Source organism: Dromaius novaehollandiae, chromosome 1, assembly GCF_036370855.1.
Source record: "Dromaius novaehollandiae isolate bDroNov1 chromosome 1, bDroNov1.hap1, whole genome shotgun sequence".
Taxonomy (NCBI): domain Eukaryota; kingdom Metazoa; phylum Chordata; class Aves; order Casuariiformes; family Dromaiidae; genus Dromaius; species Dromaius novaehollandiae.
Genome location: NC_088098.1, coordinates 121,333,910 through 121,358,210, shown reverse-complemented (window position 1 = coordinate 121,358,210; position 24,301 = coordinate 121,333,910). Strand labels below are relative to the sequence as shown.

Sequence of the window (24,301 nt, the reverse complement as noted above, 5' to 3'; positions counted from 1 at the left end):
GGCCGCGGTGGGGCGGCGGCGCTGTGCAGTGCTGCGCCGAGCCGAGCCGGGCTGTGCTGTGGCGGCCTGTGCCGTGCCGTGCGGCGGGGCGGCATGGCGCGGGAGAGCGGGTCCCCCTGGGCCGTGGGGCTGCTGAGAGCCTTCGAGGAGGGCGAGTTCGGCAGCTGGGAGAAGATCGGCTCGGGCGGCTTCGGGCAGGTGTACAAAGTGCGGCACCTCCACTGGAAGACGTGGCTCGCCATCAAGTGCTCGCCCAGCCTCCATGTGGACGAGAAGTAAGGGATGGGCCGGGCCGGGCCGGGGCTGTCAGCGGCGGCGTGGGCTTCGCCGCCCGGCGGCGGGGCCGGGCTCGGAGCAGCCTCGTGCGCGCGCAGGGGCGCTCGCAGAGTGGCGGCGTGCGGGGAGGATCCCGGCTGCCCCCGAGCTGTCCTGCAGCAGCGCTCACGGGTTGCCCTGCTGCACGTCTCAGGCTTGCGGTAACCAAAACATAGCGCTTTCACGTGCCCGAGTAGCCGGAGACGTGTGTGTTGGCGGGTTCAGTGCAGCGCGGTGAAACACGGAGCAAGTTAATATGACACGACTTGTCTGCCTCCGCTTTGGGGGGAGAACTAAAGAGCTCAGGGATTTTTTTGTTTTTTGTTTTCCTTTTTTTTGGCTCAGCTTACAGAAGGCATGCAAATGTGGGTAATTGCACCTGAGAGCAGTTCAAACACTTCTGAGGCCAAACTAGGTTACAGTACTGCTTGCCCTGCCGATGCAACTTTATTTTTAAGAAACAAAACAAGCGATGTAGCCCAGAGTCACAGATCTTAGGAGTACACTTGAAAAACAACAAGCCAACCCAGCCCCACGCAAATGAGGCAGGCGCACTGTAGCTGCAGCCTGTCTTGTAGCCCTGTTTACTGACAGCAACGCGTATGAAGTGTGACTAAACGCAACAAAGACAGCCCCGCAATTAAATATTCCCGAGGCAAACGTGCCCTTTGTCACACTGAAGTGAAGCCCAGACCCACACCTTTAGTTATATTGTGCATATTGGGGCTGGCCACCCTCAAGGATCAACTGTGTTGCTTAGCCACTGGAAGCGGGTTGGAAACAGCCACCGCTCCGCTGCAGCAGAGGTCTTGCCTGCTTCCTCAGAGCTGTTCGGGAAGCATTTCGCCCTGCCCTGGTTGTGCATGTATCGGCTTGTGCGAAAGCGTTGCGCCTGCTGCGGCTCCCGAGTCCATCGAAGGAGTGAAAATGCAGGATGGGATCTGGGGGTTCCTCAGGCCTGTGGTGTCCCACCGCAGCGAGCTCCCTGCCATGGGGAAAGCGAGCCCTTTACCTTGCATTTGCAGTCACCCTTTCATGCTGAGACTCCGGTGTGGTGGATGGGGGTGGTGAGCGGTGGGGCAAGTCCTGCGGCGATGGGGAGTGGTTGGTGCGCTCCGCAGCCCCGGGCTGTGCTGTCTTTCAGGACCAGGTGCTGAAAGGAGACTTGCCAGGAGAGATGTTTTCTGGCTTCAGTTCAGGGCCAGTGTTTCTCCCTGCCACCTGTGCTGAACATATCTTCACTGGGTAGTCTTGTGTGGAGCTGTATTTCATGCTGCTGGTAAAGATACTCCATGGTGAGAACCTCTTTCAGCTTGTCTCCCTCTGCAGCTAGCCATGGCGCACAGTGGAGACAGGACAGTCAGCTACGCTGTGCCGCGTGGTCTGCATGTGATGGGGCCTATTGGGGGGGGGTCTGCCCTTTCCTAGGAGAGGAAGGTCATCAGAGGCATCTTTAGAAGCATCTGTCTGTTTCAAAGGAGAGTAGCAACCTCCCTGCAGGTCAGCGTTTGTGTGGAGGGAAGTGAACGTGTCCAGGTCGTGTTCATGGAGCCCTTCCAGTTCCACCTGGATCTCTGTGGACTCTGCCAACTCTCAAGCCGATTCTGCAGTGCATTTTTGGAGTGGGATGTGGGATGGTTTGGTCACAAAAGGTTTCCCTTGTTGCAGTTCCTGCAAGAGGAGAAGATAAGTTGGTCCTAGGACTGAAAATGGTTATAAGTCTGACCTCTGCAAGTTTACTAGGGTAGGGGAACCTCTTGCCCATTACCTGAATTGCTGGCTTTGCTGTAGGCATGGTTGATGTAACAGAGCAGGTGAGATGAAATGTTTCCTCTTTAAAAGAGAGAAGGGAGAGTTTCATACATACACAGGGTGACTGGGCTGTCTGTGAACAAAATGGAAAAGATGTCAAATTTGTAGAGAGTGTTTTGGGTAACTTGCAAGCCCTCCTAACTTTCTTAAAGCTTCAAAGTAGATTTCAGATGACAGTTATTGAGACCTATCCAAAAATTACTGTAGTGAACTATTTTTTTCAGTTAAAATGAAAATGCCTCTTAAAAATAAGCCAGAACATTTACTACACTTTTCATTTGCAGAATATGTTTAGAAATGATATTTTTCCCCCCAAAGTAGACACTGTGCCTCAAAGCTGATATAAATCAAATTTATTTAACGTATAAATTCATATTGAAGACAAATATTATAAAATAGGTCCCGTTCACATACTTGATCCTCTGCTGCTTCTGTTTTTCTTGGAAGTTTGCAGAAAATGTACCCAAAAGTTAATTTTTAGAGTCTGAGGCAAACGGTGGGCAGAGAAGAACCTCAGGACGTTCAGTAAAGGGAAGTGCAGAGTCCTGCACTTAGGGAGAGATAACCCCATGCACCAGTAAACACTGTGGTAACAGGCTTGAAAGCAGCTCTGCAGAGAAGGACCTGGGAGTCCTGGTGGACAAGCTAAACATGGGCTAGCAACGTGCTCTTTTGGCCAAGAAGGCCAAAGGTATCCTGGGCTGCATTAGGAAGAACATTCTCAGCTGGTCAAGGGAGGTGATCCTTCCCCTCTACTCAGCCCTGGTGAGGCCACATCTGGGGTGCTGTGTCCAGTTCTGGGCTCCCCAATACAAGAGAAACATGGAGCTACTGGAGCGTGTCCAGAGAAGGGCCACTAAGATGATTAAGGGACTGCAGCATCTCTCCTGTGAGGAAAGGTTGAGAGAGCTGGGCCTGTTTAGCCTGGAGAAGAGAAGACTGAGGGGGGATCTTATCAACGTGCATAAATATCTGATGGGAGGGTGTAAAGAGATGGGGTGAGACTCTTTTCAGTGGTGCCTAGCGACAGGACGAGAGGCAGTGGGCACAAACTGAAACACAGAAAGCACCGTCTGAACATAAGGAAAAACTTTTTTACTGTGAGGGTGACTGAGCACTGGAACAGGTTCCCCGGAGAGCCTGTGGAGTCTCCATCCTTGGAGATATTCAAAAGCTGTTTGGACAGGGCCCTGGGCAGCATGCTCTAGGTGACCCTGCTTGAGTAGGGGCAGAGGTTGGACTAGATCTCTAAAGGTCTCTTCCAACCTCAACCGTTCTGTGATGCTGCCATGTGTTGTGACATGGACAATTAAGTTCAAGAGCTGCTATGAAATCTCTATATTAATATTCAACATGCAGTTGAGTACCACTTGTCTTTCAATGGTTACAAGGCATGCAGATATTAGAGGGATCCTATGAACATGAAGACGTTCAGTAAACAAAACTGGCTTGAGAGTTTTGGAACTCTGAGGACACGGGGCTCCTGCAGCTTGTCGCTAGTTTTGACAGTTCAGTCATTGAAATGTTTGTTTGCTGTTTTACTGCAGCTTTTTGGGTTTCAGATGCTTCAGGGTGTTATTTAAACACCATTGCTTATGTTAAAAGTTGGGTGTTGGGGGTCCTTGGCCTTTTGAAAAGGCTTGTTTCTGCAAAATAGAACAAAGCTGAATTTGTATGTGCTTCCCCTTTGATTCTTAGGCTGCTCTACTAAAATCCCCTTTGGTAGTTTGTAACCCCCCCCCCCCAAAAAAAAAAAAAGAAAAAAAAAAAAGGAGAGAGACTTTTCATCTGAAACTTTTCTATGTAAGAAAGTTGTGCTATTCCAGTGTGGGGGAGCCACACAAAATACAGCACTCTCTACAGTTCACAGGTTGTCTGAGCTGATCTAGCTGTATAGCTAGCTTATGTAATGAAATTGTTAATCGAGGAGGTTACCTGGACTAGCCATTTGTTGCAACCCCCTAAAACAGCAGAGTTGGAATAATTATCACTGGTATCGGAAACACTGGCTGAGTAACACAAAATTGTTTTTATTTGTTTGGTATCACATTAAAACCCTGTTTGTAATGGTTTGGAGGTGGCAGTGCTTTGTAGTCTCTCTTACTGTGTTTTTGCAGACAGTAAGAGATTTGGAATAGCTCCCTTGGTAAGATGGCCTCAAGGAGAAAAAAAACTGAAAGTACAGCCAGAAGTGTTTTTACCTTTAAATCCAAGACTACTGAGCCAAGTTCCATTTCTAACACTTTATTTGCTCCCACTTTCTGTCCCCTGAGAATGCAGGGGATGTTCAATATAAGCCTGAAGAAAAGTGTGTGTGAGCCGGAAGGGCAGAGAAGGCTACCCTGCAGGACTTGCAGTGGAGAAAGCAAACTTTTTTCTGTAGCCCTGTTGGCTGGAATGGAAGTCTGATCTGGAAAAAAAAGAGTGGCAAGCTCTGAGAGAGCCATTTGGAAGTCGTGTGGGTTTCTTATGGCTGAACATAACAAATACATATATACATATGAACATGTACAGACCATAGTGAGCATGAGCGATGTAATAGTTCCCAAAAGGGCTCTTGACAAAGAGGCATTAGTGACTGGGGGGTGACTACAACGTATGGGGGAGGATAGGTATGATATCTTGATTTGAGGCGGGGGGAAAAAAAACCCAAACCTTGCTTGTACATCCTTCTGCAGGACCTGGATTAGTAGGACTTAGAAATATCTTGCTGTTAGCAGATGCTGCATTTATGTAGTAGGTAGGTGACCAAGGTGAATGAATGCCTGCTCTGTCAGGCAGTGGATGTGTAGGTAGAACTTAATACTCACCTTGCACTCCTTAAAGAGTAGGGGAGACCCTAACTGTCCTGGTGAACCTGTAATCCTGTCATACCAGGGCTGTGATTACCTTGCGGCAGAGATCTGTTAGCAGGTCGGGGGATCTATGTTGACCTGAAAGAAGAGATCTTTTTTCCCCCATATTTTGGCCCCCAACGCATTTTCTCCTGACAAAACAGTGTTTTTTCTGTCTTGTTCACATTCTTCTCTGAGGAGCAGTAGTGTAAAAATCCATTTTAAAGCTGTGAACTGCTCAGTAGAAGTCATAGTATGTGCTTAAATGTCTGCTCTCGTGCATGTGAAAAGGGTTCCTGACAAAACACAGGAGTGTCCTGCTTTTACGGTTATCTCCATCACCAGTAGTCTAGCGTTTCTTGCTAGAGAGTGGTGTAGGAGGAGCTTTGCCAGGCTGGATCTCTCCTAGGCTGAGGGAAGTCTGGCTGCTCTGCTTCTGAAGATGGTTCAAGGAAATTGCTCCATTAGCACTTACCAGATTTTTTTGAGTTTCCCTGGAACAATTAAACTCCTGTTTCAAACTCCATGGAGGGTATGTATGTGTGTTGGCAGGGGGAACGTAAAACTGCACCTTGTCAATTTAAAGTTATGTATTTCCACAGACAGCATAGTCTTCAGGGCATAAAAACTGGAGACGTGCAAATGTGGATGCAGTCATCATTCTCGCTGTTCTTGTAGCAGGGTTTGTGGTATGAGTCGGGCTGTGGTCTGTTGGGAGAGAGGCGATGAACAGGCGTAAGTCCCTTATCTCTCCAGGGGAAGCCATAGAATGAAGCAACATCAGTTGGATTACAGAATCTGACTTCAGAAGCAGACAGATGTGTCAGGGATGTCAAAGGTCCCACATGTTAATTTATGTAATCTTTCTAATTGTTTTGAAAATGGCTGATTGGTTATATTGTCTTCCCTCTGTGACAGTCTGTTTGGCATTGAACCCAGTGCTAGGTCTCTTTCTCCTGCCCTCTAATGCTGTTATGCATTGGACTGGGGAAGGGTATACATCCCTAGGTCTATGCTTAGAGAAGATAATTCTGACTCTTTAATCATGTAGATATTAAACAAAAAACCTGTATTAAAACTGCAAATGAACAGAGGCTAGTCTTACACTCCTTGATGGAAAAACCTCAGAATTCAACTTCATAAGGATCTTTTTCTTCCTTTGGTGCTTTTGAAACTATTCCTTAGTGATAGTGTGGCATAATTTATAAGCGCGATGAGTAACTGAGCAGTGTAAGAAAAACATACTTTGATCTGTTAAAACTTAACTTCAGTGATATCTACAGCATCCTTTGTTGTAGCGTTAGCACTTGCATATTGAGGTGATAGGCACATTGAGAGCACCTAAGATTGCGTTGACTGCCAGTCGTGCCTTGCACTAGTAAAAAGGAAAGGTAAAAGACCTTTCATCTTTGTCTGATGGAGAAGATCTTGGTTTAAAGTGTTGTTTGTGTTAATAGAATTGATGTAAATGCATTTCAGGACATGGCTAAGTTGTATTTTTGGCGCTCTGTTTTTTTTCCCCCCCCTCTAAAGGTGAGGGGACCAGTGTTTGAAAATTGGCAGGGTTACTTATACCCTGCCACAGTGGCTCTATCAGATCACTAGCTGTTTGGATTTTGAGTACTCTGGATCTGGAAAGATGTTCAAGGTGGTATTTGTTGCGTGTGGGGTTTTTTTTTGTTTGTTTGTTTTTGTCAGGCAGATTAGAAAAAGGGCTCTTGTATGCTAGTTGAGTGAATAAATTAAGTAATAGAAGAGCCTGGTCCAAGCTGGAAAAAGGAGTTTTTTGTTTTGTTATATTTGGAAATTCTCTCTTTGCTAGGGAAAATGCCCCATTTTGAGCAGGAGATCTCTCTGATTTTGGTGATGCCTTCTAAGGCCTTCATTAGCCCGGGAACTCCATCCCTGGGAGTCTAATGGTTCTGGTTACATTTAAGCTGTTGCTGGGTTCTTGCTTTGCCTTGGAGGGCTCAGACAGGTATTTTACATCTCTGACTCCAGAGCTCAGCTCGCTGAAGCCTGATGAATTATGCTGGCTATGCATGTGGCTTGGGGGCAAGGAGTTGGTTGTGTTATTCATAGGCGCTCCCTTCCAGCATGCCAAAGAGCAAACTGGGTTCTTGTCTACAAAGGTAATTATTTCACAAGAAAGTTGCTGTAGGGAGCAGCAGGAGCTAACACGGTTAATAGGGAGGAAATATCTCTCTTATCTTCTTTCCCTCGCCAATATTTCGTATTACCCTCTTAAATAATTTTTCAGCCTTATCTTGCCTCTGAAGTAGTTTTGCTTCTTCATGCTAGGTTAAATTCACTTCTAACACTAATGTTAATTGTACCAGATTGCTGCAGACTACTAGAGCTAGTCAGGCTTTCTAGTAGAAAATGCAGTAGACTGCATTTTTTTTAACCTTGATTGGGCTAATTTCCCACAAAAGGCAAAGCAGAATGCCTTCCTGCCTCTCACTGAGAGCAGACAGCTGGGATCCTGGTAACCTTAAAGCTGAGCCTCCAGGCCTAGTTTAAGGGTTAAATGATGGCTCCTGAAATTGCAGCATGGAAGCACTGAGGGTCCTTTTTTGCAGTCGGCCTTCCGGCACAGCGGTGTGTGCGATCACCTGGGTTGTTCAGGCCTCAGGTTCACCCACTCAGGTGGGTGCATGGGAATGGGAGATTCCTCTGTTCTGTATTAGTTTCTACTCCTCAGGTGTGTTACAAGAGCCGTCATGTAATAAGAGAGTTTCTGTGTAGGGAATATTATATATCTGACCTCCCTACGTCCTGTTGGGTTAGTTGGTGGGTGGAGGCAACTGTGATGTATCGGTACTTGTGACCCAAAACTGCCCTGTGTACTGCCTGTCATCATTAATGCTGTATCTGAACCTTTTTTCACCTGTCATGTGTGCCCCTTCTTTGAGGGTGCAGAAGTAGAGTAGGCCTAGGAAGGAGACGATTGTTTCGTGTTTTGAACTTGGCTCCACATACTCCTGGACTGTTGCAGCAGGAAGGCAGTGCTTGAAGTGCAGAAAGAAGACATTGCAATTAAGGGTCTTGACCTGGGAGGCTTCATCTTGGACTGACTAATGCTTGGCACTTTGCAGGGTCAGACTCGAAGTGACCTGTAAACAACCTGCGAATGCTCAGTCCATGTGCCAGTTCTGGATGTGTTACATAACCTAAAATTGTAGGTTGGGGATTTTCAGTGTTAGCTAGAGCTGAGTGAACATAATATAGAGATTATCAAATCTGGGTTTTGAGGAAAGGGAGGCTTTTGCTGTGTCCATTAAATTACAGTGGAAAACTTTCTCTCCTAAATAACGAGTCCAGGGGATTCTTCTCCCAACTCCTGGGTCTACACATAGGTAGCCTGTGTCAGCAGGGCAGCTGAAGCAATGCTGTCCATGTTCATTTCTGATTAATGCAGTCTTCTGACTCACAAAAAGCTAATGACTTTAGCCCAGAGAGTTACGGCAGTGGTAAATCTGGCCATTACATCTTGTTTTTAACAGAACAGCATAAACATCAAAGTGGAGAGACGGGCTTTACGCTAGGGGTATTTGCACTGTTGGAGTGTCCAACTTACCTGTGGTTCAGCAGCTGTGAGCTGCCTATCATTAGAAGCATAAAATAGAGGTAGTAAATGCGAAAGTATTCCTGGGATATAGGCTGGAGATGTAGTGTGATTCAGTCAAGTGATGATCATGAAATTTGTTTTTCATTTTCATAGAAAATGAAATGTTCAGTGCATGTTTGGGGAGGAGGAAGCAGCTACTCCATGCTTCACCGTATGTTCTCTTTTACTCAGGGAGCGTATGGAGCTATTGGAGGAAGCCAGGAAGATGGAAATGGCAAAGTTTCGCTATATCCTTCCTGTTTATGGCATCTGTAAAGAGCCGGTTGGCTTGGTCATGGAGTACATGGAAACAGGATCTCTGGAAAAGCTCCTGGCTTCTGAACCGCTGCCTTGGGAATTGCGCTTCCGAATCATCCACGAGACAGCAGTGGGGATGAACTTCCTGCACTGTATGTCCCCTCCGCTGCTCCACCTGGACCTCAAGCCTGCAAACATCCTACTTGATGCCCACTACCATGTCAAGGTATGTCCGGGCACTCTGTGCCAAGCACCCGTTTCTGGTACTGTCTATTCCTGTGTGGCTCCTGCCAAGCTCAAAGACCTGAGAGAAACCAGAAATACTCCTTTTGAGTTGGAAAAATCCTTCCCTCTGCCCCAACCCCTCCAATCCCGACACTTTTCTGATTGATTTATGCACCGCTTTGATATGTAAATAGAGGTAGAGTGCGGAGCTCATGAGAACTCTTCTGAAATTTCAGGAGGGTGGTAGTGTAGCAGCCTTTGGCTTTGAGGCCTCATTGGTTCTGTTTTAAATTTCCTTGCTGTAGTGTCATGAAACAGGTGACAACAGGGAGAGAAAAGCAATGTGAATCATCTATGCCATTTCTACAGCTCACACTGGCAACCTCGTTCTATGTCTTCCTGCCTTGTGCCCTGTATTAAATGCCCAAATCTAGTTTACAGCTGGAGTCCAGGGAAGCAGAGCCTTGCCAGAAGCAAGTTATTTTCTCCTTTCATTCGCTTACAGCATATACAATGAAAAAGTATTTCTGTCCTGACTGCTTATGCCTACCAGAGATCAATCAAGGAATTTTTTATGGCTCTGTCAGCATCAAATTCTTTTCATTATTAGTTTCCAGAGCAAGCTAGCAAATTTGATGGCCTTTTCTTGTGAGATTCTGCTTTGACAGCTGGGCTAAGGAGATTGTGCATGCTTTCTGATTCTTCCTATTGGGGAGGAGAGGGACTGGAATCTGTCTTTCCCCCCCAAGTGTTCTCAAATTGGTGGCGAAGCTTTTAACCTTTGAACTCTGGTTTAATCATGCTGCCGGCTGCTATAACTTGGCACAAGTGGTTGTCTTACAGATTTTTATCAGTGTCATCATATGTTTGCTCTCTGTTTCTTTTCCCCCTCAATCTGGCCAAACGGCTTTGATCTTGCTGTACCATTCTAAAAATAAAGTTTTCTGAAAAGGAAAATGCCCCTACTGATGTTATGAGAGGGTTGGAGCATCTCCCTAAAGAAGTCAGGCCTGAGACAAAGTCTCAGCTTTTTCACTAGGCCTTTTTGGTGGTTTATTTTTAGGAGGATTTTCTTCCAGAGATATGAGGCAACTATTGACAGTCAGTGGTACTGTTACCAGAACATCATCAGGGTCTGAGCTGTTAAAAGTGTATTCTCATACATTATTGCTTAGAGGCCATTGCTAAATATTTATTTACCTGAAGTTTGTGCTTGCTTGCATAACTTCTTAAATTCCTAATTTTTGACTCATCACAAGCCAAGATATGAAGGCTGTATTTTTCTCACTTTTTCAGGAAGTTGAAATGCTACCTGATGTTCTGACTACCGTGCAGCCTATATCTGGATGGTGATGTAAGACAAGGGGGCAAAGTATGAAATGTAAAAATGAATCTCTGGTGAGGTCATTTTTGACATTGAATATAGTTACTACTTGCTCTGTATATGAAACACATGATGATCTTCAGACTTTCTTCATTAAGTTCAGAAAAGAATGGTTTAGCCCAAATGATTTTTCAGCAGTCTTCTAGATCTGCAGGCATCTTGAAAACCCCTCCAAGCAGTAACGCAGACATACGAACCTACGTGCAAACTAAGAGAGGTACATATTCTGTGAGGGGCCTTCACTTTAAAAATGTGGCCCCAAACCTTCTTTCTGTGTTATGCGAAACTTGTAATTAAATTTCAGACCTGCAGCTTGACTTAATGTGCATTTTCTTGCTGGAAGGCTAATGAAGCTGGTGATTGAAGTGTTTTTACTTTTAAAATGTTAGTGTTAATTTAGTAGGTGACCTGTCCGTAATAGAATCCTGAAGTGAGTGAAGAGATGTTGCAGACTGCGAAAGAAGAGTTTGGAGGTAGGGAGGATTTTTATAAACTGTTTGCCCTTGAGCCAGGAAACAGTCTTCCAGTGGAGTACATTAGAAATGCTTCTGTGCCCTATTGCTAGTTAAATGGAAACACGCCCTTCTTCTTTTACAAGCACAACACTTACTTTAAAACCCCGAGTGAGGACGATAACTAACGCAGTGGTGTTGTACAGAACTTATCGTTAAGTGGGTGCCTCCATATCATAAAGCTGTCTCCTGTGTATTACATAAGGGTTTGTGCTGAATTTTGTTTATTGGGAGGATGATTAAGAGCATGGGGTTAGCCAGAGCAGGGACGTAGATAGCTGTGTGTTAATTTTTTTCAAAGGCATCTTGGGGGGTTCCTTGGCTGTTTTAACTACATACATATAAATATGTATAACTTCTATTTAAGATAAGGCTTTGTTGCTTCTCGTAGGATGTATGCATATGAGCCTGCTCCTCTACGAGTGGTGGGCCTCAGTGCTGAAAGGAGCCTTAGCTGGGAGCTCCCCCCTCTCCATGTCCTGGTCCATCTCAGCTGCCTTAAGCTGTGTGGTTTCCTTTGGTTGGATTATTCCATGGCGGGCAGCTTTGCTGGGAGGGATCAGGCTCTTCCCCCTGCCCATTATTTTCAATTTCTTGCTTCCATTTGTATTCACAAGGTCCTCCCTGCCCTTCTCGATAGTGTTTCATATATGCAGCCTTGAAATACTTCTGGACTGTTTAATACCTAGCTTTTGCTTAACCGGACCGTGTCAGGTGAGCTCTCGTTGTTCGGCCCTCCTCTCCTCTGTCCAAGTTGTGGACCTCTCCCCTGAGCTCCCTGCGCTGTGGCAGTCACTTGCAGGGAGCTGATGGGGAAGCAACGCTGCCTTCCAGCGCTGCCCTCACAGGCTCTTAGTTTGCTAATTCCCTGCTCCGATGTGATCTCTCCCCAGGGCTCTCTGTGGGTGAATACAGCCCCCATATGCAGCAATCTCTGTATCCTAGCTTGTTGCGAGCTACCATGCCCACATATTCTCTGTGTTACTACATCGCAGGTTTCTTATCTTCAGTATGTCATGTCCGAGTGCTACTTTTTGTTCAGGTTTCTAAAATGAAGTCAGCCTGCCACTTAATACCTTTGGGGAAAAGCGTTTTTATAGGTTCTTGTTTCTCTTACTATCCTGCCTGGTATTTGCAGTTCCTCCTCTTGTCATGTAATTGGTGGGATTTGCAAGTATGTATTTTCCATCTCTCAGATTTTGCTTTATAGATCTTGAATCAGGATGAGCTGGTCTCAGCTGTGCACTGCTTTCAGCTCGCCACGGTTGCTTTCTTACCCTGCCGTTCCCATTTAAACCAGTGTGAAGTTTAATGCTGTGCTGTGTTGTGTTGTACTGTGCTGGAGATCTTACTAAACATGGATAAGTTGCCTTTGTGGTGTTCACCTTTATGTAGTTTTTCCAAAGAAAGAACTTCAAAATTTCCAGAGTTTGGAATAAGAAGAAGATTAGTCAGCCTGCAAATCCACGCTTCTCAGAAAACTTCTTAACGTGTGGTAGGTCACAGTCATACCCAGAGGCCAGGCTGGTAAAGACAGGTTCTCTCTTTTATTAGAGTAGTTGATGTAGTTAACACAGCCACGTTCTCATAAGCTGCAAATGTTCCCTTGTTATTAGAAATGAGAACTGAGCTTTGTTGTCTTGTGTGTCCCTTCTCCCCATTTCCCACCCCTTCTGTTCACAGTTTCCGCATGGAGCTGTCATTACACAGCTCTTTAATCCCAACCAGCAAAGCTGATTTTCACCTTGATCCATCCTCTAGTGGTGGCACAGAGCCGAGAACAAGACTGTCCCTGTTACGGTAGTGCAGATCTGTGCTGTATTTCAGTGGATGTTTGATTGTGGCCTTGGTCTCTGTCCCTTCTGAAAAGAGCATTGTAAACATCACAGTAGGACCTGAAACAGGTTTTTGAGGAGTTAATATTTCAGAGTGAGTTAGAAAAGGATGAAAATACAGGCTGCTTCAGAAAACATTGTTTTTGTAACTAACCAAAGTGCGTTCATAAACACCGAAGTGAAGATACCTGTTGGAAGCGCAGGGGCTAGGTGTGTCTTCGCTTGAAATCAGGGGAATTATTTTTTTTTCCTAATTTCTAGTACCTCAAATCAGTAACCCATTGAAGTCTTCTAAAACTTTCCAAAAGAAAGGACATAGATAAATGTGGTGGCATTCTCAATATCTGAGTGTGCAGAGACTTTGGACGGAGACAAACACTGGATATGCCCGCCCACAGAGATTAAAAATTAATCTGACCACTTTATGTTATCTGTTTGATGAAGCAAACCTTTTGGTGAACCTGATCCCCGAGTCCAGTGCAGTGGACTTTTGAGTCTTATTTGCAGAAAAATAACATGCAGGATTAGAAGCTAAATGCACACGTTAGGATGGCCTGTTAGGAGCCATCATTGAAAGTACTGTCCAAGTAGTATTTTTGTTTCTGGGAGCTAGATCCCTGCACTGTTTGGAAATAGCTGGCTTTACTGCTCACTGTAGTTACTTGAACATATCTGCTACAAAGAAAAAAAAAATGTTGTCTCTACAGAAGCTCCAAAAATAATTTGACAAGCCCAAATATCTAAAGCTTTGCAAGTGAGGGTGTTTTTACAAACTAGAATGGAAACATCTGTAAGTGACAGAAACAGAAATGCCTGTACACAGCATTATCCATTATATGAAAAAAAGTTTTATGGAAAAATCATCTTCAGGTTTTGGAATCTTGCCGTAAGCGTTGCTGTGATGTGCGAAGGAAAACAGCTCTCTTCCCCCGTTGCTACTCACGTGTTTCTCCTCCTTCATACCTTTAAAAAGCAGAGCCTGCGTGAGCTGTCTGAACACGAACAATCCCACTGTCCGTGTGGGCTTTGGCCAATGTTTCTTCTCTTCTTCCTACCTCTTCACTGCATGTTTTGCGTGAAGCAGTCTGTCGCCTCTGTGGCTCCTCTGGACTGTGCTGACGGGATCCATCTGAAGTAACTAGAATTAGGAGTAAGATTAGGGCTTCTGTCTGATAGTGGTGGAGGACAGATACTCAGGTGGGCTGCAGAGGGCTGCCCCATAGCTTTGCAGCTAGAAGAGACATCAAGGAAGAAGAGGCCATGCTACCCACGTACAGGCACTCTGTGTTCACGATGTTTACCAGCCTCAGCTAGGTACATGACAAGCAATTTAAAGGGAAAACACATCAGTTAAATGGCTGTGTTTCCACCCACTGCACAATTCCCACTGATGTTAAAAGAAACTGCATGACTAATACCCCAGGTAGTGTGGAAAATTTACCCTGAAGGAACTAGTGAAACCCACAAAAGCTGCCTTCAGAACCTTATTCTTTTGTTGCAGTCTGAAAGAGGCAGTGCTTTAATTTCCAGTGCTTTCTGCAGTATTTGACACGACTGAAGCTCAGCTGTACAGATGAATTTCCTTTTAATCTATGTAAAACCTAACCCTTCACCCAGGATCGGAGCAGGTTCACAAAACTAGAGTTCTCGCTAGCCTGGTGAGAGAGGGTACCCTGCACCTTGGCTGTTTCTCTGGCTTTCAGGCTCAGAATGAGATCTTTTCAATCATCTAGTGTGTTTAGCCTTGTGCGCCCGAAAGATTCAAGCAACACAGCTGGTGGCTGTTTTTCTCAACACAGGAGCGTCACTGAATGGGCTCTCTGTATTTCATCTTTTTGCTTAACTTACACAGTAGGAAACCTGATGTTGTTTAGTCAAGGAGGAAGGTGTATTGCTTTAATTATGCCCGCATGCCATATGGGTTTCTTCAGACGTATATAATTCTCTACTTTGTGTTAATCAAAGGATAGTCATGCTCTGCCAAGTCAGATCTGCTCAGACTTGAAACAGTTGGATCATTTATTAACCTGACACGAAGGGCTTGTGTGATGTTGGGGTTGCGCTTTTGTCCTCGGGAGCACTGAGCGCCCAAAACTCCTGCAGCGTTTACGGAGGGCAGTCGGTTGGGTCCTCTGCAGGGCAGTTGGCTTGCAAATGCGGTTCTCTTGCCTGCTCGAAACTTTCCTGGACTCCAGTGCTTGGCTCAGTGAGGAGGTTAGCAATCCCACTCCGAGAGCGTAACCCTACAGGCAGGAGAAACTACCCCTCCAGATGCTTTGGGAGAGGGAGGGCTCCTGGATTGCCTTGCTTTGTTTTCCTCAGGTCATTCCCACATTACCCTACAGATTTAAGATACAGGCGGACAACAGGCTGGATACACCCGTGGGCTGGGATACAGGACTTGTGCAGTTTCTAAGCTCGCCTCCCTTCAGCTCCCTGCTGCCAGGGGAAGCTCCTGCCAAAGCTGTGTGGGTGCTTTGTTTGTTTTCTGACAAAAGAAGATTTCTGGCATTGGACGAGTGGTGGCCGCGTAGTCTGCCTGTTCTCCGGGAGACTGAAGGTGGTTGCGGTTTTCTCTCTTTACAATGACTGATGCATGTTACAACCAGCTTTGCAGTATCTTTAGAGAGAAACTTCTGAAACCATAAAGTCGGAGCCTGTTTATTTAAAAAAAAATCTTTTTTAATTATGCCATATTGTTTTGAGGGAGAACTTTCTCAAAGGAGAAGCTGTGGAGATCAAAAGGGTGCTAAGGGAATAAGTCACTGAAAAACCTATGCATTTATTAGATAAAAAGGATGTTTAGATCTGTTTTGGGGGTATGTGTGTGGGGGAATCTTGTCTGTTTATCTAGCATATAGACAAAAATCAGTGGGCCGAGTGCTCCAAAAAGGCTTGACTTTTCTTGAAAATTCCACTTAGCATAATAGACATTTTTGACCAGTGGGAAATAAGTAACACAAAGGAAATTCCTTGCCTATCTGTTTGCTTGATGATTGGTATGCCTTCGAGAGCAAATGAATGCATATTTGTTTGACACTTCAAATTAAAGTGGAGGTGTGTTTTCCTTTTTATAAACTTGCTGTCACTTGTTTTGTTCATTTCAGCTGTGTTCACTGCATCACTGCACCAACTTGCTACATCTGCTAGTTGCCAAAAAGAATTCCCTGCCTTCTTTTTTTCTTTTTTTTTTTCCTCTCCTGCTTTGTGCCTCTGGTGTTAGGCTTAATTAGTCCGTGTTGGCACAGCCAGTGTAACACAGTGATATCTAAAAGAGCGTTTCCCTTGCGCTCGTTGGGAAAGTCACAGCCTGGAAACAGGCACTCAGAACTCCAATCAAACTCAACACACGACGTTATGTTTCGTAGGGAAAGAGGGGTGGTGGTGGGGGCAGTAATTGCATGAACTTACAGTTTGCACTAGCTAAATTTGACTAGTCTTAAATTACAGTAAATTGTCCAACTGTTTATTGTGTTTGCCATGTAATGGGCTAACAAGCTGCTGCTTGCAAAAACTGCGTGTGTGTGTGTGTGGTTTTGTTTTTTTTTTAAATTTAACTTTAAAGAAAAGCCTACCATATCCAATGCTTCCAGAGTTTTTTTTCTTAGCTTGGTATTTCTGAATGGCAGTTCACTGTATTTTATTGGATCTTACTGTTACATCTGTCATTCATTACCCCACGAAAGTTTTTGTTAACTCCCCTGAAGTCTAATGGTAGCATGCACTTCTCCACCCTCCTCCTCTTTCTTTTGCAGATTTCTGACTTTGGACTTGCAAAGTGCAATGGCTTGTCCCATTCCCATGACCTTAGCATGGATGGCTTGTGTGGCACAATTGCATACCTCCCTCCAGAACGCATTAAAGAAAAAAACAGGTGTTTTGACACCAAACATGATGTGTACAGGTCAGTTAACTTAGGAATGCCTGAAAGCACTTTAAGTAATACTGTAAAATGAGCAGTCTTTTTTCTGATTATAAAACTTAACTGAGCACCAAACCCCCAAATCCTGTTTGAACCTCATCTTGCAAAGGCTCATGTTTGCTTTGCTTTATGCAAAGTCTTTACAGGGTAGAGGCCTTTTAACAAACTGCAGATGATCTTGGTGTCTTGGGCATTATGGAAATAATTTCAGGTAACATTTATTTATTAGGAATTGGCATGGGAAGCACTCTGCCCACCTCTAATTTCCCCATCAATAGGTACATTCTGACCTACTTGGAAAGTTGAATCTGTGACAAAATGCTTAGCAAACTTTAGTGGATTTCATCACTAGGTCTTTGGCTCTCTTTTCATGGTAAGGTTATTAGAAAAAGGAAATCATAGCTGTAAATTGCAAGATATGTAATGTTCTAAATGGAATGCACATTTTTTTTATGATCATCTTGCAGTGCAAAATTGTAACATCCACAATAGTTCTCTGCTGCACTCTGATTTTGTTAGTGCTGGTTTAAAGCAGTCAGTAAATGTAACCAAGAGGCCACCAGTGTGCAGCTAGTCCTCATGTTCACTGCCTTAGGTTTCTCCCTGAAAAATCTAGGCTTTCAAGTCATGGTTCTTGGCTGCATCTTGCTGTGTGTGTTTGTCAGCTGAATTAGATGAACAAATGAAAGGCAAGGACAAACAGCTACTGAAAATACATTTCTATGAGAAATTTTTAAGCTTTCTGGGAATAATTTTTTTTTTTTTTTGTAGCTTTTCCATTGTGATTTGGGGAGTTCTTACACAGAAAAAGCCTTTTGCAGGTAAGTCTGACTTACATGGGTTGTGTCAGAACTTTTTTCCTTTCTCCCTTTGATAAGCACACTTCCCTCCTCACCGGCCTGAGATTACAAGCTGATACGTCTGATGCACTTCTTCCAAATTTCTAATGTCTTGTACAATGGGCACTTGTAAGTGCCCAAATTTCAAGTCATATTTTAAGCCCTCCTCTGTCCTACACTGTGAAAGCAAAATCTGTATTGTCACAGGGTGCCCCAGTCTGCACCTCTTTTTCCTTTTGCTGGAGTTTGCTGCACAGATCCAGATTAGTGTGTGGCCTGCTCAGGCTTCTCACAGATGTTTGGGGCCTGCAAGGAACAGTGTAGAGCAAAGCCACCTGGCAGGCAACTGCACTGCCTTCAGGAACAGCTACTCTATAAAGAGGTTCTGTAGTTTTTGTAGACTGTGGGTAGAGATTTGCTTTATTAAAAAAAAAAAGAAAAAAGAAAAAAAAAACCTGTTTGTGAGAATAAGGCTTGTTCTACCGCACAGTAAGTGTACCAATCTACAGGCAGTTATTTATTCCTTATGACTACTCCCCTAAGTATATAGCAAACATGTTTGAGCAGGTTACAGTCTACTATTCATTTTTCTCCAAGCGAAAGATCCCATGTAGCTCAATGCTTCACTTCAGAGTCAAGAGCCACAGTACTGAACTGTTTGCTCTGTGTTCTTTCTTTACCTTCATGAAAGGGTTAGGTACCTGGTCTACATAAAATCCATAGTCCTGTTTTCTTACAGAAGATATGAAAATGTAGAGAGAGGTTAGCAGAGAACTGGGGTTTTTTGGTTTGTTTTTCCCCTCCTTTTTCCTTTGGCTCAGCCTCTTCTATGAGTAGAAAAAGAGCACAGTCGCTCACTGACAGTGATATTTAACTGATATACTGGAAGTAAATGTTACTGAATTGCTGAATATATTGTGGGAGAATAAGACTTAATTTCTGCTTTTCCCTCATTGATAAAGAAAGTATTCTGAATGTAGAAAACACATGAAAAACAAGTTTCAATCTATTATGCTGTTATGCTCTTAGAAAAGACAGAAATCCTTTCTTTTGCTGGGAGTTCTTCATTGTGTGCTTTTACTTTACAGAGGAAAACAACATTTTACATATTATGGTAAAAGTAGTTAAAGGCCACCGCCCAGAGCTACCTGCTGTTTCCAAATCCAGGCCTCATTCATGTAATAACTTGATCAAACTGATGCAAAAATGTTGGCAAGATGATCCTGGTGAACGGCCAACATTTCAAGGTAAGATTTCCTCCTAACCTGCCTGCCCATTTCTTCTGTGAGTCATGTTATTGCTCAGGACTCTGTTAATCCTTGGGGTAAATGCTGTGAACCTTTGTGACAGAGTAAATAGAGCTCGCTATGTGGTGGAGACAATGATACAGGCTACTCATTCATTTGCAGAGGAAGGAATTATCTGGGGACAAGTCTGACCATGACAGTGTTATGTAAACACGTTAGGGTAAGACTTGTGCTGAACCAGTTGATCTGTTTAGCCAGTACCTTGGGGGAGATAGTTTAGGTTCATTTCTGATTGTGTGCATCAGGGTATATGCCAAGCCTGGATTTGGTGTGTTATTTAGCATACCAAAGCATTAAAGGCCCTGGCTCCTGAAATGTACTGTTGTATGCCAGGAAACTGAATTTTCTTAAAACAATTCTTCTTCTTGTTTTTTTGGCAGTAAAAAAAGGCAACCATAGTCAAAGGTTTCAGCTCACCCTGAGCACTCGTGTTACAAATGCAATTTTGCATCCTTCTGCAAATGCAGAAGAATGTAGTAATTGTTATCTCCAAGTATCTTCATTTTAGCATTAACCAGAGAACTTTGCCTCTTTCCTCGCCCCCCCCCCTTTCTGTCCAAAGTATGGGGACTGAGGGAGCCCATCTTTCTAAAATATATGTTTGAGTCTGCCAAACAGTTAGCAGCAGACTGGTTCCCATTTCACAGCCTTTCAGTGCAGCCAATATCTAATTGATGCTACATGTGAAGCTAGTGCGACCATGAAAATGAGCTGTTCAGTTAGTGGTATGTACTCTGTTTTCAGTTACGTACTTGCACTTAGTGATGTGGTGCTAGATGGGGTGGTGAAAACTTTCACCAACAGTATCTCAAAGCTGTTAAGCTCTAATGATAGAGAAAGGCAGCAGGACACCTCAGAGAAGTTTGCTATTAAAAACTTGTCTTACTTGCTTCAAAGAAATCACTTCAGAAACAGAGGCCCTTTGTGAAAAACCGGAAGATGAAACCAAAGAAGTGCTGTCTCAGGACCTGGACACCAAGAGTTCCCCAGAGCAGCAGTCTGAGGTATTTTCTCTTTCTGCCTCCTGTTAAAGCACACTAGGTTTGTGCAAGGAACAGGGTCTTCTGTGACCTGTAACTTCCCAAGCAACCTTCTCTTTGATGCTTTTGGGCACCTGCTTGCCTGGAAGAAGTGGTGCCTGGTGAAGGATTGGAATGCAAAAGTGACAGACCAGGTCAGGAAAGCCATTGTGCAGGACTGAGCTCAAGTGGCTCCTCAGACCGTTAAGGGAGAACAGGACAGTTAGGAAGTGAAGGCTGGAACTACATGGGTGTGACTGATCTTAAAAATTGCTATAGACAAAAGAACCATGTGGCTTTAGCAGCAGCGTGGAGTCCTGATGAAAGCTTCTCTCTTGCATCTGAAACTTTTCAGTGACCTTGTTACTATGCTTCATTTAATAAGAACAGTGCTCTGCAAATTAATGAACTTAGGCTTCCTCTTGTGCAGCCTCTTGCTCTGTTTTTCTTGCTGAGCTTTCTAAAATGCTTGTGTGCTTCTCTTGAAGGGAACGGCTGCACTATCCCAGGCAAAACAGGAGCCTGTTGCAGCATCAGTTAAGGATTACAGTCTTTCAGAATTGTTGTCCCAGCTGGATTCAGGGATTTCTCAGACTATGGAAGTCCCTGAGGATCTCAGCCGCAGTTCTTCTGAGTCCAAACTTGCGTCCAATGACAATAAGCGGCTTTCAGGAGTTTCATCTGTAGATTCAGCTTTTTCATCTAGAGGCTCCCTTTCCCTTTCCTTTGAAAGGGAGACTTCAGGAAATGGTAAGTGTGTGTTTGTTTTGTTTTGTTTTCCCCCTCTCCCCCCCTTTTTTTTGTAGTTGTTTGGGCTGGGGCATAGTGGTCCATGGGCTGGAGAGCAGTCGTATTAAAAATAGCATTCTGGAAATTGCTGTTAGCCTTGCTTTCTCTTGCTGTCAGCACTACGAATTTGTTTACCAGAGGTAGTTATTTAAAGAAAATGAATGAGGTGGTTCCCAAACATGGTCTAGTGAGAAATAATAAATCTCATTTATTTCTGAAACCAAACAACCGGAATTCCCATCAAAGCAATTGCAGAATCAGTCATATAAAGGTTGGTGGATGGGAGATCATCTAGTCCGGCTTCTTGCTTGGAGTGGGACTATAGCCATCGCCAGGTCAGGTCAACTGAGCTTGTGGCTTTGCCTCAGTTAAACTGAGCCCAAGTTTCAGCACCTATTTTGAGAAGACTCAAGCTACTTTGGCAGCAGCTCCCATGAATGCTTGTAATAAGTCACCTCCAACATCCCCCCACCCCCTTTTTCAGTTCAGTACTGCAAAGAATAGGCATCTGAAGCCACCAGCTGTGTTACATGGGGGCAAATAAGGTTCTGCAAGTGCCAAAATTGTGATGGTGTCTTCTTCCATCTAGATATTGGAACTACAGACATACAGAAGAGGAAGCTAACAGAGGCCATTTTATCTGGAGACACCAGCAAGCTGATGAAGATCCTCCAGCCTCAAGATGTTGATATTGTTTTAGATGGGAACTCCAGTCTCTTGCACGTGGCTGTTGAAGCTGGTCAAGAAGAATGTGTCAAATGGCTCCTCCTGTACAATGCTAACCCTAACCTCACCAACAATAAAGGATCCACCCCTCTTCACATAGCCATTGAGAAGAAAGTGAAAAGCATTGTGGAGCTGATTATGGCAAGGAAAATTAATGTTAATGCCAAAGATGAGGATCAGTGGACTGCTCTTCACTTTGCTGCCCAGAATGGGGATGAGTTCAGCACCAAAATGCTGCTTGATAAGAATGCATCCTTAAATGAGGTAGATTTTGAAGGCAGAGCCCCCATCCACATAGCCTGTCAGTACGGCCAAGAGAATATCGTGCGGATCCTGCTGAGAAGAGGCGTTAATGTGGATATCAAAGGAAAGGATGACTGGGTGCCACTGCACTATGCTGCCTGGCAAGGTCATCTTCCCCTTGTAAAGCTTCTGGCCAAACAGCCAGGTGCAAACGTGAATGTGCAGACCATGGATGGGAGGACCTCCCTGCACTTGGCTGCTCAGCGAGGACACTACCGAGTCGCTCGCCTTCTCATAGACCTGGAGTCAGACGTCAACATAAGGAATGCGCTTTTGCAGACTGCTCTCCACGTAGCTGCCGAAACGGGCCACACAAGCACATCGAGGCTGCTGCTTAAACATGGTGCAGACATTGAGGCACAAACAGCAGAAGGATGTTCTGCTCTGCACCTGGCATCTCGCAGCGGCCATTTAGCAACAACAAAGTTGTTGATAGATGGAAGGGCCAATGTTCTAGCCAGAGGCCCTTTAAACAGGACAGCATTACATCTTGCTGCAGAAAACGGGCACTCTGAAGTAGTAGAGGAACTTGTCAGTTCAGGAAACATCAATGTTTCTGACAATGAAGGGTTCACAGCTCTTCATCTGGCTGCAAGAGGAGGCCACACAAAAACAGTTGAGGTTCTTCTGAAGCATGGGGCGCTGCAAAGACCCACATTTCAGTCCCCACTGCAGCTCACTCAGCAGAGCAGTAAAAGCTCAGTTACTGTGTTGTTAAGTGAGACTTAAACAAAAGGTACAGAACTTGCTTCCTTCCTACCTGCTGCAAAGCAGCTGCTGGAGCTTGACTCCTGGGAGCTTTCTCCAGCTGTGCAATGGCCCACTCATCAGTGGTGTCAGCAAATGGACTGAGGTGCAGCCAGCCAGAAGCCACTTGTGTTTGAGTATGAGTGAGCCTGCACATGGACTAAGGCTAAATTTAAGGCTAAGAGCTGGAGTCTGCCACACTGTGGTCTGAATTGGTCATTCTGAGTGTCTGCCCTGTCTGTATAATGATACTCCCTTCCTAAGGATGATGTGAGAGTACAACTGGTGTCTTTTTTTTTTTTTTTTTTTTTGGACATGTCACACAAATTTGAAAACTAGCATTCTGCCTTCTCATTTTCCCTAGAAAGAGGATGGAGTGGATTTCTGGTTTATTATAGTGATTTATGTTTTAGGCTTAAAGCCTCCATGGTAGGATAAACAGAAGACAAATCTACTTGAAATGAATGCAAGAGATAAGGAAAGGGCTGTTTAGGATATACTTAACCCTGAAGGCTGGCTAAATTTCAGTGTCAGAAGGCACTCCTCTGTTTAATGGAGAAATACGGTTTACAGACTTCAGTGTGCTCAAAATGGTTGAGTGGAACTATCGGTATTTGCACCAGGGAAAGATTCAAAAAATAGCTTAGCACAAGCTCAGTACTGATACATTCACAGACAGTACCATCTTGTTTATACACTAAGATCAGTAAGTCAAATGAGGGGTGCTTAGTGGTTTATTGTATTTAAAAAAAAAAAACTAACTAGAATTCATACTGGACTTTAAGTGGATGGTATATTCTAACACCATTATAGCTATTTGCAAAACAATATTTGGAGGGGCGTGTTAGAAAACTAAACCAACCATGCCATAGTACATGTCCAAAGAGAATGAACTGTGTTATGACTAGATTGATATACTGTGTATATAGTATTTCTATCAGTTGTATGCTTTTTTTTCTACTGAAGAAAATAGATTGCTTAGAGTGGGTATGTTTTAATACACCTTTTAATTTTGTTCTTTTCAAAGTTCAAATGTGATCCATTATCAATAAAAGATTATGTTCTATATCTGCCTGTGTTGTATGTTGCTGCTCATTAATGATTTTCAGTTTCTTTTACAACTGTGATGTATTTAATGATGTTAAAACCAGAGCTGTTGAACTGTACATGCTAGGGCTAGACCCTTAGTTTCTGAAGTCTCCTTAGCTTTTAGATACTAAGTTGGAAATGTAGAAAGGGCTGTAAGTGTTTAGAATATTTGAGGAAAACCAGTAGACTGAATTAAAAAAAAAACACATAACATGGTATGTATGTGCTTACTGTTGATATTTAACTGTGCTGCTTTCTTCTGCTACTATGGCAGCTGGGAGTTTAGCTTTCTTTCCCATTGTGAAGCAAATTGAATGTTTCTATATCATCCTCCCTGTCATCACCAAGCGCTGACTTGTGGGCTTCTGCCCAGACAGGTGCCTTACCCCAGCCCTGCAGTGCCATCCCACCACACATGCCACAGGGCAAGCACAAGTGTGTCTTGCTTTGCTCTCACCTTTCCCCGACAGCAAAGCTGCTTCTGCTCTCTGGACTTCTTTGCACTTACCTGGTGGCAGTGACATGAATGCCAGTGCTACCTCAATATCTGATTTAGGAGCCAAAGTGCTCCCATGGGAATCTAGCCCCCCTAAAAGTCAGTACTTGCTTAAAAAAATACCATCCTCCCACTGACGATGGTATCATAGTGGCTGAGGGCGATAAATAAAGAAGGATGGTGCTTGCAGGGAGACTGCATAAGAGAGCCTACTGCTGCAGACGTATCTTAAAGCAGAGTCTGTTGTAATAAAGACCTCACTTTTAAAACAGGTCAGAA

General features: G+C 44.3%; 1 protein-coding gene and 1 long non-coding RNA gene across 4 annotated transcripts in view; one reads left to right on the top strand and one right to left on the bottom strand.

Moving 5' to 3' along the window:
* Positions 1 to 26: 26 nt before the first annotated feature.
* RIPK4 (receptor interacting serine/threonine kinase 4) lies at positions 27 to 23,505 on the top strand. 2 transcript variants are annotated; one of them, XM_026121568.2, is made up of 8 exons: positions 27 to 275; positions 8,764 to 9,055; positions 16,541 to 16,689; positions 17,479 to 17,528; positions 18,635 to 18,793; positions 19,751 to 19,857; positions 20,361 to 20,622; positions 21,251 to 23,505. In XM_026121568.2, the coding sequence occupies exons 1-8, from the start codon at positions 94 to 96 to the stop codon at positions 22,417 to 22,419; spliced, it is 2,370 nt and encodes a 789-aa protein (XP_025977353.2). In that variant the 5' UTR covers positions 27 to 93; the 3' UTR covers positions 22,420 to 23,505. The 2 variants fall into 2 exon arrangements, with proteins under 2 accessions (XP_025977353.2, XP_025977354.2); XM_026121569.2 differs by lacking the exons at positions 27 to 275; positions 8,764 to 9,055 and adding an exon at positions 13,921 to 14,999.
* The window catches only part of LOC112996185 (uncharacterized), a 41,710-nt gene continuing 29,884 nt past the window's right edge, over positions 12,476 to 24,301 (bottom strand). For both annotated transcript variants that reach the window (XR_010392762.1, XR_003262372.2), the window contains exon 2: positions 12,476 to 13,923. This is a non-coding gene — a long non-coding RNA (uncharacterized LOC112996185). The remainder of the gene's footprint in view (positions 13,924 to 24,301) is intronic.

Excerpts from the sequence above, each read along its gene's own strand:
- RIPK4 (XM_026121568.2), top strand. The coding sequence starts at position 94 with ATGGCGCGGGAGAGCGGGTCCCCCTGGGCCGTGGGGCTGCTGAGAGCC. Across the intron at positions 9,056-16,540 it reads ATGCCCACTACCATGTCAAG|ATTTCTGACTTTGGACTTGC; the intron begins GTATGTCCGGGC and ends TTTCTTTTGCAG. Across the intron at positions 17,529-18,634 it reads ACAGAAAAAGCCTTTTGCAG|AGGAAAACAACATTTTACAT; the intron begins GTAAGTCTGACT and ends TTTACTTTACAG.